General features: G+C 42.4%; 1 protein-coding gene across 1 annotated transcript; it reads right to left on the bottom strand.

Moving 5' to 3' along the window:
• Window positions 1–80: 80 nt before the first annotated feature.
• Window positions 81–14,472, bottom strand: hnrpkl (heterogeneous nuclear ribonucleoprotein K, like). Its single transcript, XM_070850663.1, has 16 exons — window positions 14,367–14,472; window positions 13,073–13,185; window positions 12,259–12,356; window positions 12,066–12,122; window positions 11,190–11,233; window positions 9,838–9,910; window positions 8,912–9,025; window positions 8,522–8,650; window positions 8,048–8,355; window positions 7,220–7,273; window positions 6,923–6,959; window positions 4,623–4,638; window positions 3,719–3,751; window positions 3,512–3,579; window positions 3,232–3,401; window positions 81–1,897 (listed from the first exon to the last, which is right to left on the bottom strand). Exons 2-16 carry the CDS (start codon window positions 13,134–13,136, stop codon window positions 1,867–1,869), a joined length of 1,296 nt encoding a protein of 431 aa, XP_070706764.1. The 5' UTR covers window positions 13,137–13,185; window positions 14,367–14,472; the 3' UTR covers window positions 81–1,866.
• Window positions 14,473–15,029: the final 557 nt, after the last annotated feature.

Here is a 15,029-nt window from a genome sequence, read left to right as displayed (position 1 = left end):
GCTTCACCTTCACAGGAAACCAATAATGACCAATACATTTACAAGACGTGCGTTTCTTCTCTTTGAATAACAAGCACACACTTTGTGAGCACAGACTTTATTTACTCAACACCTGCAGGTACTACAGATAACCAGACAGAGATACAGATATGACCGGACAGAAAACACCACTCATGGACTCACAGAGCTGTACTCCTCACACCAAACTGCTTCTTAAAAAAACAAACTAAACAATTAAAAATGATTCCAAACTGTCAAAATAAGGTTGTATTACAGCGAGTCCATTTGGGGTGAGTGGCAGAAAATAAATCAAATATATATAAAGAGAGGGAGGGGGGAAAGATGAGCAAACCCTTTTTATGGTGCCATCTCCTTTCATGGAAGTAGAAAGTATTCTGGGCCTTTTTCACCACTCTTTTGTGAAATCACTCTATGTAAACACACACACACACACACACACACACACACACACACACACACTTTATACAGCTCCTTGTCTTTCAATGAAACAAAAATTCTTAAAATTCTCTTTTTGCTATGTCACACTGGCACATTTATCCCATCTTAAAGCAACAGTATGACATTTCGGGAAATAAGCCAATTCAATTTATGAGTTAGCATTTAGATGAGAGCATTAAACTCATTAATTATGCAAAATAATGTCCACTAATTGTAGAGCTTGGGTAACTGTTGCTAGCCACCGCTTAGCTTAGCACAAAGCCAGGAAATGGAGGGAAACAGCTAGCCAGGCTCTGCTAATGGACAACCTACAGTCACAGCACCGAAACGCTCTCTAATTATTAACAAGTTATATCTGCTTTGTTTATATCTCCTTTGTTTAAATTCGTATACAAAACTGAATATAAAAGCAAGAATCTGTCAGGAGGCAGGTTACCGCTGGGACTCTTTCTTGGCTTGGAGCAGTTGTGTGAAACTAGGAGAGACTCCAGGAAGTTAATGCTCAGAGGTAGCTAGCTAGTTACATAAACGCCTATAAAACGGCAAATGCTCTCTTATGCAATTTGGTTTTAAACAATTGAGACAAAGTGCTGACTAGCGAGAGTACGAGGTTGTGGTTACTTTGTGGCTTTTGTTGCCATTAGATACAGCTCAAGCCATTTCCCCCATTTCCAGTCTTGTGCTAAGCTAACCGGCTAGCGCTTCATATTTAGCATACTGACAAAAGAGTGGTATTGATATCGAGTAGTATCCAGAAATTAATATCAGCGGTGAGAGTCTGGAGAGATGAATAATAATTATTTAAACATAAGATATAAAAGACACTTAGCCAGAACAAGAATAAGCATTTTTCCCAAAATGTCAAACTACTCAATTAAAGCCCATCTTACAAAAAGCACTTTGTTTGACACTGGGGAAGGGTTGTTGGATGTTGTATAAAAAATCAATGTCTATTTAAATGGTTTAACCATTCCAAGACCATGCATCTTCATTTGAAGAGTGTGCTTCAACATTTTTGGAGGGGGGGGGGCGAAAAACAATCACATAATGTTCCTTACAAAAAGATTACATTCTGCATGCTGTACTGAAATGAAGGAGATAAAGGCCAGGGGCAGCTCACAACACCTATCACACAGATGAGTTTACTCCAATGACGGCACGAGAACCTCCTAAAAAATAATTACACCAGCACAGAAACATGTCTTTGACTCCTTGTTTGCTGTTTGACAGCTTAAGATTTTTTGTTAAAACTCCTCAAAATAAAGATTGTGACTTTTATATAGATGGTGTGGTGTGTGATAGTGAGGGAAGGGGACACATCTACCCAAAGCAGAGGAATGTAGGGCTCTGAATAGAAGGAGCAAACAGTATGGCAGCATGGCTTCAATCTTCTTCACTTCCTTCTTCCTAGAAGAACCGACCAGAGTACTGCCTCACACTGAAATAAGAGACAGATAAAAAGGTAAGGACATTTCATGACAACATTAAGAATATTTATTTGGACAGGACCCTGACATGGGCCACAGGCTGCTAATGCTGGATGTTGCAAACTGTGAGACATATTTCATATGGAGCACAATTGTAAGTTGTAAAAAGTATGCCAAGGTCAAGGCTGAAAATAAATTATGTCTGCAAGAAGCAAAGACTGCTGAGACCAGCTTAGCCATTTAGTGATTGGAGGGGGAAAGGAAGTGTCTGTGAACTGAAAAGCTCTTTGAGATGAAATACTGGTGTAGGGAAAAAAAAAAGCATCCTTATGTTCTGGCATAATGTGCAAAATTTGAACATTTATCGAAGGCAGTAAAACACTGACTTCAGTAAAACGTCAGGTTTGCACATAAGTTAAGTTAGGACTGCCAGTAATGATTGTTTCCATCATTGATTAATCTTCCAATTACTTATTTGATAGATTGTTTTGTCTATAAAATGACACAAAATAATAAAAAAATGCCCCATATCATTATCCAGACGCGCGATAGGATACAGACAAAGAACCTCTTGCCTCACAGCAAGAATGTTCTGTGTACAAACCCACTAGCTGTGCCTGCGTGGGCCTCTTCCCACAATCCATAGCCATGCGGTTCAGGCTAATCTTAAACTGCCTGTAGGTGTGAGTGTGTCAGGCCTGAGATTAACTGGTGACCTGTTCAGGTTGTAGCTGGGATTGGTTCCAGCCCCCTGCAACCCTCTAAGGATAAGTGGTATAGATAATGGATGGATAATATCATAGAGCCCAAGGTGACATCTTTAAAGTGTTTGTTTTCTCAGCCCAAAACTACCCAAAGTAATTCAGTTTACGGTTTAAAGTCAGAACAGTGAAAAGCAGCAAATTCTTACAAATGAACAAAATGGTTGCAGATCAGTTTTCTGTCCATCAATGGACCGATTAGTCTAATCGTTGTATGGAGTATTAGACAAAATTAGAACCAGTCTGTCTGGTGTTTAGTTTTACAGTTATTTATCTTGACTGACTTATAGACCAAAAATTAAGGAATTACTCCAGAAGTATAACTAATAATAAAAGCAGTACATGGTGAGTGCAACTATGGTGCATTGCACAAACTTATATATTATATGTAGTTTATTACTACGTCTGTGGGGGTGCTTCGCTTGGCTGCAAGAAAGATTCACCCTTAGGGGAACTTAAGTTAACTATTAAACTTAGATAGTGTTGATTTGCACCCAGGAGTGGATGTGCCTATAGGCCAGAGGAGACCAGACTGCTCCACTGAGATGATTAGGAGCTTTTTGGGGAATCACATGTGCACGTGCCTGTTCTGCAGCAGGTACTGGGCGTTCTGGATCTGGTCCTGTGTCCCTGTGATGGTGATGATGCGGTCCTCAGAGCCCTCTAGTGGTTCATCAATCTTGATGGATGCCCCAGACTCGTGGCGGATCTGCTTGATCCTCTGGCCGCCCTTACCGATGATGGAGCCAGCCAGCTGCAAAGCAACCACACAAGCCAATTGAAAAAGGAGAAGTGAAGTGTCTTTTCTGCCGTTGTTTAATGCAAGAATAATGCTTTTTGAGAGTGAACAGATATCCTACTTACATCTTTTGGGATGGTGACTTGTGTTGTGATGACAGGGCCTCCAATATCACTATATGAGCCTCTCCCACCTACGGCAGGATGTGAGACAGAGCATTTCAGGGGCATTACAACTACTATGGCCATTACAAAATCATAACATGCAGCAGGAAGAAACCCTTTAGGTTAGGAAACAAGACATCGGGACAATAATAATCCATCCCAACTCACCGGACTGAAAGTGCTCCCAGGAAGAATTGTTGTCTTTGAAAACATTGAAAAGGAAACAAGAAAGTGAAAAATGAAAACACACCACAGGGACAAAGACAAGAGATAGTGTGATAGTAAAGAGGCAACACAGGAAATGGGACAAATGGGGTTTCCTTCTATGTGCTCCAATATGTTAAAGGAAAAGAGTGAACTTTTTTTAAATTGACAAGCTTTAAACAAATCTTGGTTTATCATCCAAAAGATTCAGAAAAGAAGAGTATTATGCAATGAAATCTTATAATCATCCATTCTGTGGTCAAATTAACTGAGTCAGTCAGTCAGTCAGCCAAAACTGAACCAGGACACCACTCAGCAGAACAAGTGGTAATCAGCTGTTAGACATTTGGTATTAACCATTAACATTTACTTTTATGTTCACTTTTTAGAGGTTAAAAAGCTTATTACAGAAACCTAAAGCTTACTGGGAAAACAATTTGATGTTGTTCTGCCAAGTCCACTTTTATGGTGCCTATTATGTTCCATTTTTTGACACTCTGAGGTGTTAATTCAATCATGTGTTTTAGCCCTGAAGTCATAATAGGTGGTGTTGTTATATTGAAGTATCTCTAATATTAGAAACACCTCAATATAATGTAGTCTAGTACAACACCACCTTTAACTATGACCTCAGTAATAAACAGTTGAAAGTAAGTAAGTTGAATTTACACAATTTTGACAGCGTTAGATTCCACAGGTGTACCTAACAAAGTGGACACTGGGCATATGATCTAAATGTAGATCTGAAAACCAATAACACAGCCTATGTGGTTGCTCCCAGATAAAATGTCTAAAATAAACAAAAATAAGTCTTTCTCGTGAAAAAACTGTAAATCTGTGCTGGATTTACATAAACATCAATACTCACCATATCCGCCTCCACTCTGCATATCAGGATCGAGAAAAAACAAGATCGACAAAACTGTTTTAATGACACAACAGTGACTGTGTGCGATCAGAGCCTTTTTAAGTTTTAAGCATTAATAAAAGAATCCCACACACCCTATCCATCATACATTATATTATATAGTAGGACCATTTTTGTACCCAGAACTGTCTGAATTATCTGAGATAAGGATTCAGCAAGGTACTGGAAAAGTTCCACAAGGATCTGAGTCTGTGCCGATTCCACAGCATTACGCAGTCCCTGCACATTTTTCAGTGACATTCATGCTTCAAATATCCCATTCCACTTTATCTGAAGAGTACATTTTTTGTTTGAAATCTGAGGCCTGCAGGCCACTGAAACAGTCTGAAGTTACCATCCTGAGATGATTCGTGTTTAGTAAATAATTATTTATAAATAATTTTAAAAAAACCTACCCATGACAATAACTGGTGTAATATGATTGTGTAATATGCACACACAACATTTCTCAATTTCATTTCACACAGCACCTGAAAATTAGACAGTTGAGCCCAACATGGACGATTTATTGGCAAGAGGTATGTTGGTGTGTGCCATCTGCAGGCAAGAGCAAGAACAGCTTCTTCACTTGTGACATTCACAGGCATGACAATGTTTTTCCAATTTTCTACATCGCCATCGGAAAAACATCGTCTGGTCTGACGAAATTCGTTATGTGCAGCGACATGCTGATGGTAGTGTCACAATAACTAAATGAATCCATAGATCCATCCTAACTTATGTCAACAGGTCAGGCTGGTGGTGGCTGGTGGTGGCTGATGGTGGTGTGGGGGCCATTTCTTGCCTCACATTAGGCCACTTAATACCAATTAAACATCACTTAAATGCTGCAGACTACCCCATTATTGTTGCGGACCATGTACATCCATTTATGGCCATAGCCTACCCATCTACTAACAGCTACTTCCAGCAGGATAACACACACAAAGCACACCTCATCACGTCAGAGTACTGCCTCACATCAATGTCCAACAGAGGGCCTTTGGGATGTGGTGGTACAGGAGTGATGCTATCATGTCAACATGGCACCAGAATCACTGTGGAATGTGTGCAGTACCTTGATGAAGACATGCCATGAAGACAGCAGACTGTTGGACAAAGAGGTGTCCCACACAGTATTAGATTGGTGTACCCAATAAAGGGACCACTTAAGTGTATTTCTGCTGAGAAGACTGTACAGCCCACACAGCTCTCAGACTGATAGGGGCTCTAAATAGATTTTTAGTTCTAAGATAAAACAGCCCGGGATGGGATACAGAAGCCATAAGGACAATAAACTAATATACAATGTAAGACAAAAGCTGGAAAAGGAAGATATGTCACTGGTGGCGACTCAGACATTTCCCAGTTTCAAGTTTCAGGAAACTTGAAATTAGGTCAAAATACGAAACTCATTTAGTGGTGATCTTTTTTAAGCAAAATGATTGAGGAACAATCTGGGATATTACTTTTTAGCAGTGTCATTGTTCATATTTAGGACATTTAAATGCAAATTAATAACTTGCCTTAACCCCATTAAGCCTCTGACTATTCAGATTGTTGTCTTAATTAGAGCAAGGTCATACCCTAAATAAATACAAGTGAAAATTTGTACAAAGTATGTAAACACTTTGCAGCCTTTTTCATTACCAGATGTACTTAAAGCTTTTAGACAATAAATAAATAAAATAAGCGTCTTTTATTTTCAATCTTCTTTTTATTAAGTCATTATTTTTCATCTCTTGAGACTCTCACTGCTGATATTCATTTGCATTTTGGTAAGAAAGAAGACACTTGTCTGACATTTATTCTGTTCTCAAGCAGACCATGTTTTCCCTTAATCTCTCATGAATTAACTGACATCAATTGTCATTTATTTGATCAAATGTATTCTTTGCCTTCTTATTAAAACAAAATTTGCTTGCAGCTAAGACCTGAAAGGGAACCTGTTAAGGAATTGCCTTGGTTTCAGCTCAAGTTCATTTGCTAGCCTGGTGGATCTCTGGACTACGTACTCAGCTGCTCTGTGGTAACCAAGGAGACAACTGTTGCCAGGCAACAACAGGCCTAGATCAGTGTGCATACACAGTGAAAAAGCAGCACAGTGTCCATGCCTCCGTGCTTGTACTACACTCAGAAATGAGGAATCCCAATAACCTAATCTGAAACATAATTCATAAACACCTACTTCACACAACTAGGAAGCTACGAGCGAACAGCCTTGGATTACACCCGAACCTGTACACTTAGACGGCACTCACCATGCTGTCATAACGGTCTCCTCTGCCTCTTCTGTCACTACAGACAAAAAGGTATGCATTAATATGGTTTCTCTACTTTAGAGGACACTTAACACTACAGTACCAAGCAGGTCAGCACTGTTAGATTGGTATTTAGAAAGTTGTGTGTGAAAGGACATGCAGACTCTACAGACGACCTGTGATCAGACTCTGAATCAGGGCTGGTGGGTTAACATGCTGCTACTGAGCAACTTTCACCGACATGTCGCTCTGCTTTCGAGAGAAATGAAACTGTTGACAATCCTACTGCGCATTCACCTTGGTCTGTCGTCCATGCTGCCATGATAGCTGCCATGTGAGAATCTGTCTCCCCTACAAACAATGACAGACAGAAAATGTGTTGGAAAAACAAAATCTCTCACTGCAAATGAAATCTCGGACGGTTGCTAAGATGTGAGGAGGTTTCACACCTGCAGTTTGGTTCATTTGGTGTGGATCAAGGAAAAACTCACATGCTGCCTTTTACACACTTAAACACCAAATTTTTACAAACCAGCCAAGAGCCGTAAGCATTAAATCATACGGGTGGACGGGTCCGGCATCATCGCTGCTATGTGGATCCACATGGGGAAATAAAATTCCTAAAGCACCAGAGTCTGCTTAAGAAGCAGACAGAGACCCTTCTGTTTAGACAGTCTCAGCCTGGCTATTTAGTCCACACCAGACTGGCAGCTTTCACATCAGCCAAAACAAACCAAACGATGAGCCAAACGCACCAGTTTGTTCTGACAAACGAAACAGGTTAGGTATGACAGCACGCACAGTAATGTCGCTTTTCCACTAGCACCAACCTTTATGGTTTTCCATTAGGTGATATTACCTGGTACCCTGGCAACAGCGACCGTGCATTTTTATTATTTCTGTGAACGAGGTAAATGGCTACACGCAAACCAAACACTCCATGTCCTTAGTTTTGTTGTGTTTGTGCTGCATACAAATTACGCCACTGGAGTTTCGGGCCGCTTTGCAATGACGCCCCCACCCACTTTGAGGTGGTACGCAATTGTAATGGAAAACGACCCAAACCGAGGCGAGTAGTGCTAAAACTGTGTAATGGAAAAGCGCCATAAGTGGGCCCCTCCTCACCCTCCTCTCGGCGGTGGTGGCGGTGGAAGAGGCAGGTTACGCGCTCGGCTGCCCCCTCGTCCACCTCTGCTCAGCGGTGGTGGAGGGCCCCGACGGGGGCTCATGTCGTCGTAGTCCCTTCTGGAGGGAGGCATGGGTCGGTTGCCACGAACAGGGGGCATGCGCTCAAAGCCCCCACGCACACGGATGGGGAAGCCACCAATGGGCCGCCTGCCTCTCTCCTCGAATAACATGGTAAAGCCACCATAGTCGTATGTCTCATCGTAGAAATTAGGGTCATACGGTTGGGCACGACCTTTGATTGGTGCCTGCAAAGTGAAGTATAAGGAAATTAAGGAGAAAAGATAGTATAAGACTGCCCTGTTTTCACACAACTCTGAACATTTATAGCTGTTTATTTTTTAAGTAACAAAATTATGGACAGTCTTAGAACTATCCTCAGATGAAACACATGACTCAGAGATGTAAGCTTACCTCCGACACCAGCTCCATGATAACTTTTATACATTCAATGACACGTTCTGGCTTTCCTCCCACCAAGACGACTCTGTCAGTGGAGTGTGGACAGCACTCCTGGAACAACTTGATGGTGGTCTGGGTGTTCTAGTGCACAGAAACATGAATCTATTAGACTTATAGCCAGACAATACCATTTACTTTTCATTGCTTTGCTAGTAAACTACCCAAAAACACCAGCAAAAAAAGTACTGCTTTCATACATGAATGTGATGCCAGTATTACTTAAACTACTTCAACTTATAAAATACAAGTAACAATTATGATTTTGACAGTTAATTTCAAGGCTAACTGTTGGTGCACAGCATTAAGGCAACAAGGCTCGTACTAATCTAGACTCTGTCCTACCTCTCTCAGCTCCTTTATCTTTGCACCTTTTACCCCGATGATGCCCCCTGCCAAGCTCTGATGGATCAGCAGGCGAAGCTCAGAGTCAAAATCAATCCCACTGTAATGCTGGTACTACAGAAACACAAAGTAAGATTAGTCATGTCAGTAGGTCCAGAGACTCCTCCCACTGTTGACTAACAAAGCATTCCTGCAATTAGATACTCTATGATGTGAAAACAAAGATGGGCAGTCTAAAAAAGTTAGGGGTCGAAAGACTGAGCTCATTACAAAGACCAAAGCTCAACTGAGTAGATGGAAAAATCACCAAAAAACAACAAAATTTGTCCATAACTGTCAGGTTTGGTCGGATCAGGTTTTAAAGACGCTGCTATGATCTGGATACGAGTGACCTGTGGATTTATATTGCTAGTGGTACTCACCAATACATATTTTGCGTATGCTTGAGTCCTAGCAAATGCATTGAATGCTTTACTTTCCTCATTAAACAATTGCAAAAATGTATATGTATATATATATATATATATGTGTGTGTGTGTGTGTGTATGTGTATGTATATGTATATATTTTGAATCTCGCCTTGTTTACATCCATGTTAGCAGGCTAGCTGTCTTCTTCTTCACTGCATTTGTGGGAAGTTTGCTACATTTGTTAGTGCCTTCCCACCAAGTGTCAGTGATCGGAACAGTGTAAAACCAAAGGGAGAGTGTGAATTGCATGCTCATGTGTCCTTGTGCTGCACAGGGTAGCTTGAAGGCTTGTGCAGGACTCCATTATAAAGTGAATTTCAAAATCTGCATATTTATGACCAAATTCTATTAATTCCCAACAGGCAACATATTTCAAACGGCAATGTCATCAATCATCCCGGACTGCCCTCTGTGCATGTACACATAATTAACAAGGTAATTAACATGGTGGCTTACCTCCTCTAGAGTTGGTATGATTTTCAGCAGAATTTCTCCAATGGTGTCGATGCTGGCGTTCACGCTGAGGATCCTGTCAGGAACCATTTTGGCCAGAAGGAAGCAAGGCATTACATGAGGGGCAAAGACTGGAACGCAAAGCAAATCCTGACTGGAAGTACATGAGAAGCAGTCCAGCAAACAGATACGGACAAACTTACGAAAAGTTGCAAACTAAAACGGAAAAATTAAGACTGCTGTATACTATGCACAATTATAACATTTCCCCGACAGACTGATTAAATAAGCAGCTGACATGCACTCAATCTAATATTATTTTCAAAGTAAGAGAAGCTTCAGGAGGATGGGCAGCTTCAGAACGGCTCAAATTAACGTGGCCACACAAACTTGGGGTGGAGGTGGGGGTTGAAAGACAGAAAGAGGGAGAGAAAGAGAAAGAGAGAGAGTGAGATCTTCAATTACCATCCCACCACCAGAAAGCTGGGGAAAAGAAACATAAACTGAAACAATAGCTTGGAATGACAACTGAGCCACCAGCACACCTTCTCATTGGGGAAGAGGGGAGAGGTGGGGAGGAGGAGGCTTAGGGCTGAGGTGAAGAGGAGACGAGGTGGGCAGTAGAAAAGAGTAACAGAGCAGAGGGGGTTGAAGTGGGGAGGGAAATGCGAGTGGTTACCAACTACTTTGTGGCACAGGACAGGAGCAGGGGTGGAGGGGTTTGGGGTGGGGGGTTATGAGAGGTTTGGCAGGCAGCTCTGATCTGATGTGGCCTGAGAGAAATTTAACAGAAGGGATGCAGCACAATGAAATAAAGAGACGACATTAATGAGTGACAGAGTGGGGGGGGGGGGCAGAGCTTCCAGACAAGAGCCAGCGCTCTCTCAGAAATCATGGACAGTGATGCTGAAAACAGTGGGGGAGGCGGGGGAGGGGGGAGGGCGGAGGTAAGGGGGCCAGGTGGGCCGCAGAGGACAGAGCGAGAAAAAGATGTCTGCTTTCCACAAGTTTCATGGCAAAATTAAACATCACAGCGAGGAAAAACAACATCCAACAGCTGTGTTTCTACCATTTAGTACCAACTACTTGGTAGTGGGTTGTCAGTGATTCTCTGCATGGACAATACACTGTAATGACAAAAAGTCCAACTCAATGGAGATGCTTTAAAATGGACAGAAAAATCAAAGGGAACAATACACGTCTCTTACAAGTGGAGAAGGGGGGTGTTTGGGGGAGGAGGGGGGAGTATACTGTCATGTATATAAAAATGTTAAAATGAAACAGAAGGCAGGTTATCAAAGACATGTGTTTCACTGTTCTAATCAGGCAGTGAGGCAATAACTGGTGGGACATACCGCTCTGGGCCACTGCTGTCTGGGACTGATACACTGGCATTGTACTGCATGGGCCGAGGTGGTGGTGGTGGTGGTTGTGGTGGTGGTTGTGGTGGAGGAGGTTGGCATTGGGCGGGGGCATTCAATCACAAGATGTCAAGTTAGGCGCCCGTTTAAGGAGGGGCACGGATTATGGGCGGGGCCAACCGGGAGTGTCAGGTGGGCGAGCGGGCGTTCAGGGGCGGGCGGAGGTTGGGCCAGCGTCAAGGTGGGCAACGCAGGAGGGGCATGTCGATCCAGTACATGGGCAACGGAGGAAGGTGGCCAAAAATAAAAACAAAAAAGTAAAGGAGAAGGGAAGAGGGGGAGAAGGAATACATTTTAATTGAATACACGCTACACTTTGACCCAAAAGTGAAATGAGAGACTTGAAACTGTGGTGAGTGAAGAAGAACAGGAAGTGTGACCTGGACCAAGATAAGAATGAAAAAAAAAGCACTAGAAAGATTTACATCCCTGGAAAAAAATGACTTCTACATCCACTCAGGCTTTCAGGCACCTGTTGTCACTTCAAGGTCAAGCATGGCTTCAACACTGTGAGGGGAACTGGAGGAAGGCTGGAACCAAAATCCAACAGATCTGCCAAACAAAGCCTTCCTTGTCTGTCCACATGAGCCGACTTTGTTTCACTGTTACAGAAAAGTAACCTTTGACTAACGGTGCATGTCAATTATTTATGCCGAATGATTCAAACCTGCTGATGAGAAAATTGGTCTGTTTCTGTGGGAACTGAATGAATGAGGGGTTTGGATTAATTGGAGTTTAGTTGTGAGTCCTTAAATTTAAATTTTCTCCTCAGCTGCAGAAATGTTGGCCACATTTTTTCTGTTTACTCACGTCTGTGCGTAGGGCTTTTATGTTCTTGCCACCCTTTCCAATAACAGCACCGGCATTCTGTGAAGAAAAAGAGGGTTTTCCTTACAACTAATTCGCTTTTATTTTTGCTTCCCTAATAAAATGATTAAGGAAAAGGAATATTTCACTATATTAAAAAAAAAACAGCAGTGTGGCCCAGCAGCCGACTCTTTACTTTGCTCTGAAGCAGCACGCGCAGCTCCACCATCTCATCTGCATTGCGAGAACGTTTGAAGGCCTGCTCCTCATCCATGTCCTCAGCTGGGCGTTTACCTGCAAGGGAGGACAATTCAGGTCAAGTCTGAGCCAAGCACTCAATCTGTACAACGTCTTCATCGGTTACAACACACATAATGGGTAATAACTCTAACGCCACACTGTGGAATTTCTAGTATTCATTTTCCATATTTTACTAGGATTATTTACCAGGATTAATACACTTCACTAAAAGCAAAATCTTGCTAATACGCTTCTAAAATCACACCGTGATACTAGGACAAGAATGCCAAAGGGGAACAAGTCATCACTAATAAACACAGCCACTGAAGGATTAATGGAAGTGATAAAAATATAAATACATGGCAATTGCTAGGTCCTAGTATGTTCCACCCCAAGAATGGGTTTCATTCAACAGCCAACTGTATCCTGGAGTATGTCCAGCACCACCATGTACCCTTCCTGGATTAAAACACATGCAGATCTGCTCAGGACCCACAGAACAGCAGTATCTTGGACAGGAGAATCCCTCAACCATCTGACATGTCCACATGCTATGTAGTATCAGCCAGAAATGCTCACTTTTTCCCTTTTTTCCTCCCATGAGTGAACTAATTAGCCAGTATATCCTCACTCTGTATTTCAGACAGGCTGTAACACTGCACAGGCTCAGTTCACTCTCTACTTAATGCACAGGCTCATTCATACTGTTTACATTACAGTAATGCATGGCTGGGTATTTTTTGTCAAGATGAAGACGTGTATGATCTTACCATTGGTGTCAGTGTTGCTGAATGTGATGTCGTCGTCTTGCTGTTCGTCGATTTTAACCTCCATTGTTTTGCACCTGCAGTGGAATGCAAACGGGCTCCTCTCCCTGGATCTGCTAAACAGGAGGGGGGGGCAATAATACAATCAGCCTGGCTGTATAGGGTCCATGCAAAGATGCATCTTAGTAGATATTCTGCATTGGGCTGCACAGTTATGAGTTAAACTGTCTCTCGTAATTGATTTTTTTGCCCTGTAATGGGTCAGCAAAGAGCAAAAAATGACCATCACATGTTCCCGTAGCCTAATGTCTTGCTTTGTCCATTAACAGTCTAAAATCAGAAGAAATTAACTACCACATGAAAAGAGGAAATGCAGAAAATCCTTACAAATTAAGAACTGGAAACAAAATGTTAAGCCTAATAAATGACAGAAAAATTAATCGATTGACGAAGTAGTTGAAGATTATTTTCCTGTTGATCAACCAATAACTGTCAAGTGGGGCTAGTGAATGCAATTCATATGAAGCCACAAGTCAAGTGTTCATGATTAAGTGAGAATCTAGGGCTCAAAAAAGTCCCAAATTCCTCGTATAATAAGCCTGCATGAGCTGTGCTCTACGCATGCAGCCCTCCTACGTGCACTGCCCACTGTTGCTAGAAAGACACTGCAAAAGCAGGCTGCACTCCAGCGAGCATCCCTCCTGTACTGAGGCCTTGCTAAGTTATAGGAATACGCTGGTCAACGCCTACATAGTTCAGGAATTAGCAGCTCCCATTTTAACCAGCGTGGGTATATGAAGAGCACCCACAGCTAGCCCTCCAACACACATATAAACACATATTAGACGCGTATGGAGAAAGCTAATCACGCACTGTAACTTCTTATATCGAGCCTTTAATATTTTATCTCCAACTCCAACACAGCTACCAGGGGGAAAGTGTACCTAAAGGAAACTGCGCAATTCCTCACACATGAAAAGGAAAACACGTCTGTCAGCTGACCTGTCCGCCTGCAAACAGAAGTTAGCTAACTAGCTCCTTTGCGTTGCGGCTAAGTTGATATGTAAGCTAGCAGCGCTGCTATGCTAACCAGCGGCTTTCTGTGTGTTTTGCGAGGCGTGTCTGCCAGCTTTCAGTGTACACGTTGCGACTGCACAGCACGAACACCGCGGAGAAACCCAGCTACCCTTTTAATGACAGCGGTGAAATCTAATTATATGAATCGTGGCTAACTAACAGGTTAATGGCGCAACGTCAAATGCCGAAGTGACAAAATACAACAGTTGGGAAAACAAACCTGCAGCAAAACCACGTTCACTGCGGTCGTCCACGGTTTCCTCGCCCAGGAACGTGTGCACGTTTTCAGCATGGAGAGGAGACACTGTGGATGAGCTCGATTCGTCGACACTCACCCGGTGGTTTGTTGCATACGTATGTCAAGACAGCACGGGCGAGCGGGGCTAACGCACATTTGCCTAACCGAAAGGAAATGATAGACTCTAATGGCCACGCTGGACAATTTATCAAACTCTCCCTGACAAGTTGGAAGATTGTGGTCCCGGAGCTCAGGTTGGCAGGCAGTTCTTCCCCTCATGTTGCCCACAACCCCGCCCCCCTTCGGGAGACACTTCCATTAAAAACCACTGCCTGGTCGGGTCAGGGTTCTCCTCTCCTGAACTCTGACTGTCGGGTTAGTTTATAGGCGCAGGTACAGGATTCATTTGTATTATTAGATCACTACTGCATTTTCCTGTAAATCTAGCCGGATTTTGAGTACAGCAGGAAGTCAGTTCAATCTGGAAAGGATGTGTGCATTGCTTTTCTAACTTTAATATAGCATTAAACAACTATTTGCTATGTAAACATACAATGGAGTGATCTGAGCAGAGCATGAAGTTACAGTGAATTCAATTCAGCACAGACTGTGTAAAACATTGAAATATCTTATATACAGTCTGAT

The sequence above is a fragment of the Pempheris klunzingeri genome, chromosome 19 (assembly GCF_042242105.1).
Source record: "Pempheris klunzingeri isolate RE-2024b chromosome 19, fPemKlu1.hap1, whole genome shotgun sequence".
NCBI classification, from domain to species: domain Eukaryota; kingdom Metazoa; phylum Chordata; class Actinopteri; order Acropomatiformes; family Pempheridae; genus Pempheris; species Pempheris klunzingeri.
The sequence above is the reverse complement of the archived record's forward strand: the minus strand, read 5'-3'. Positions and strand labels throughout refer to the sequence as shown.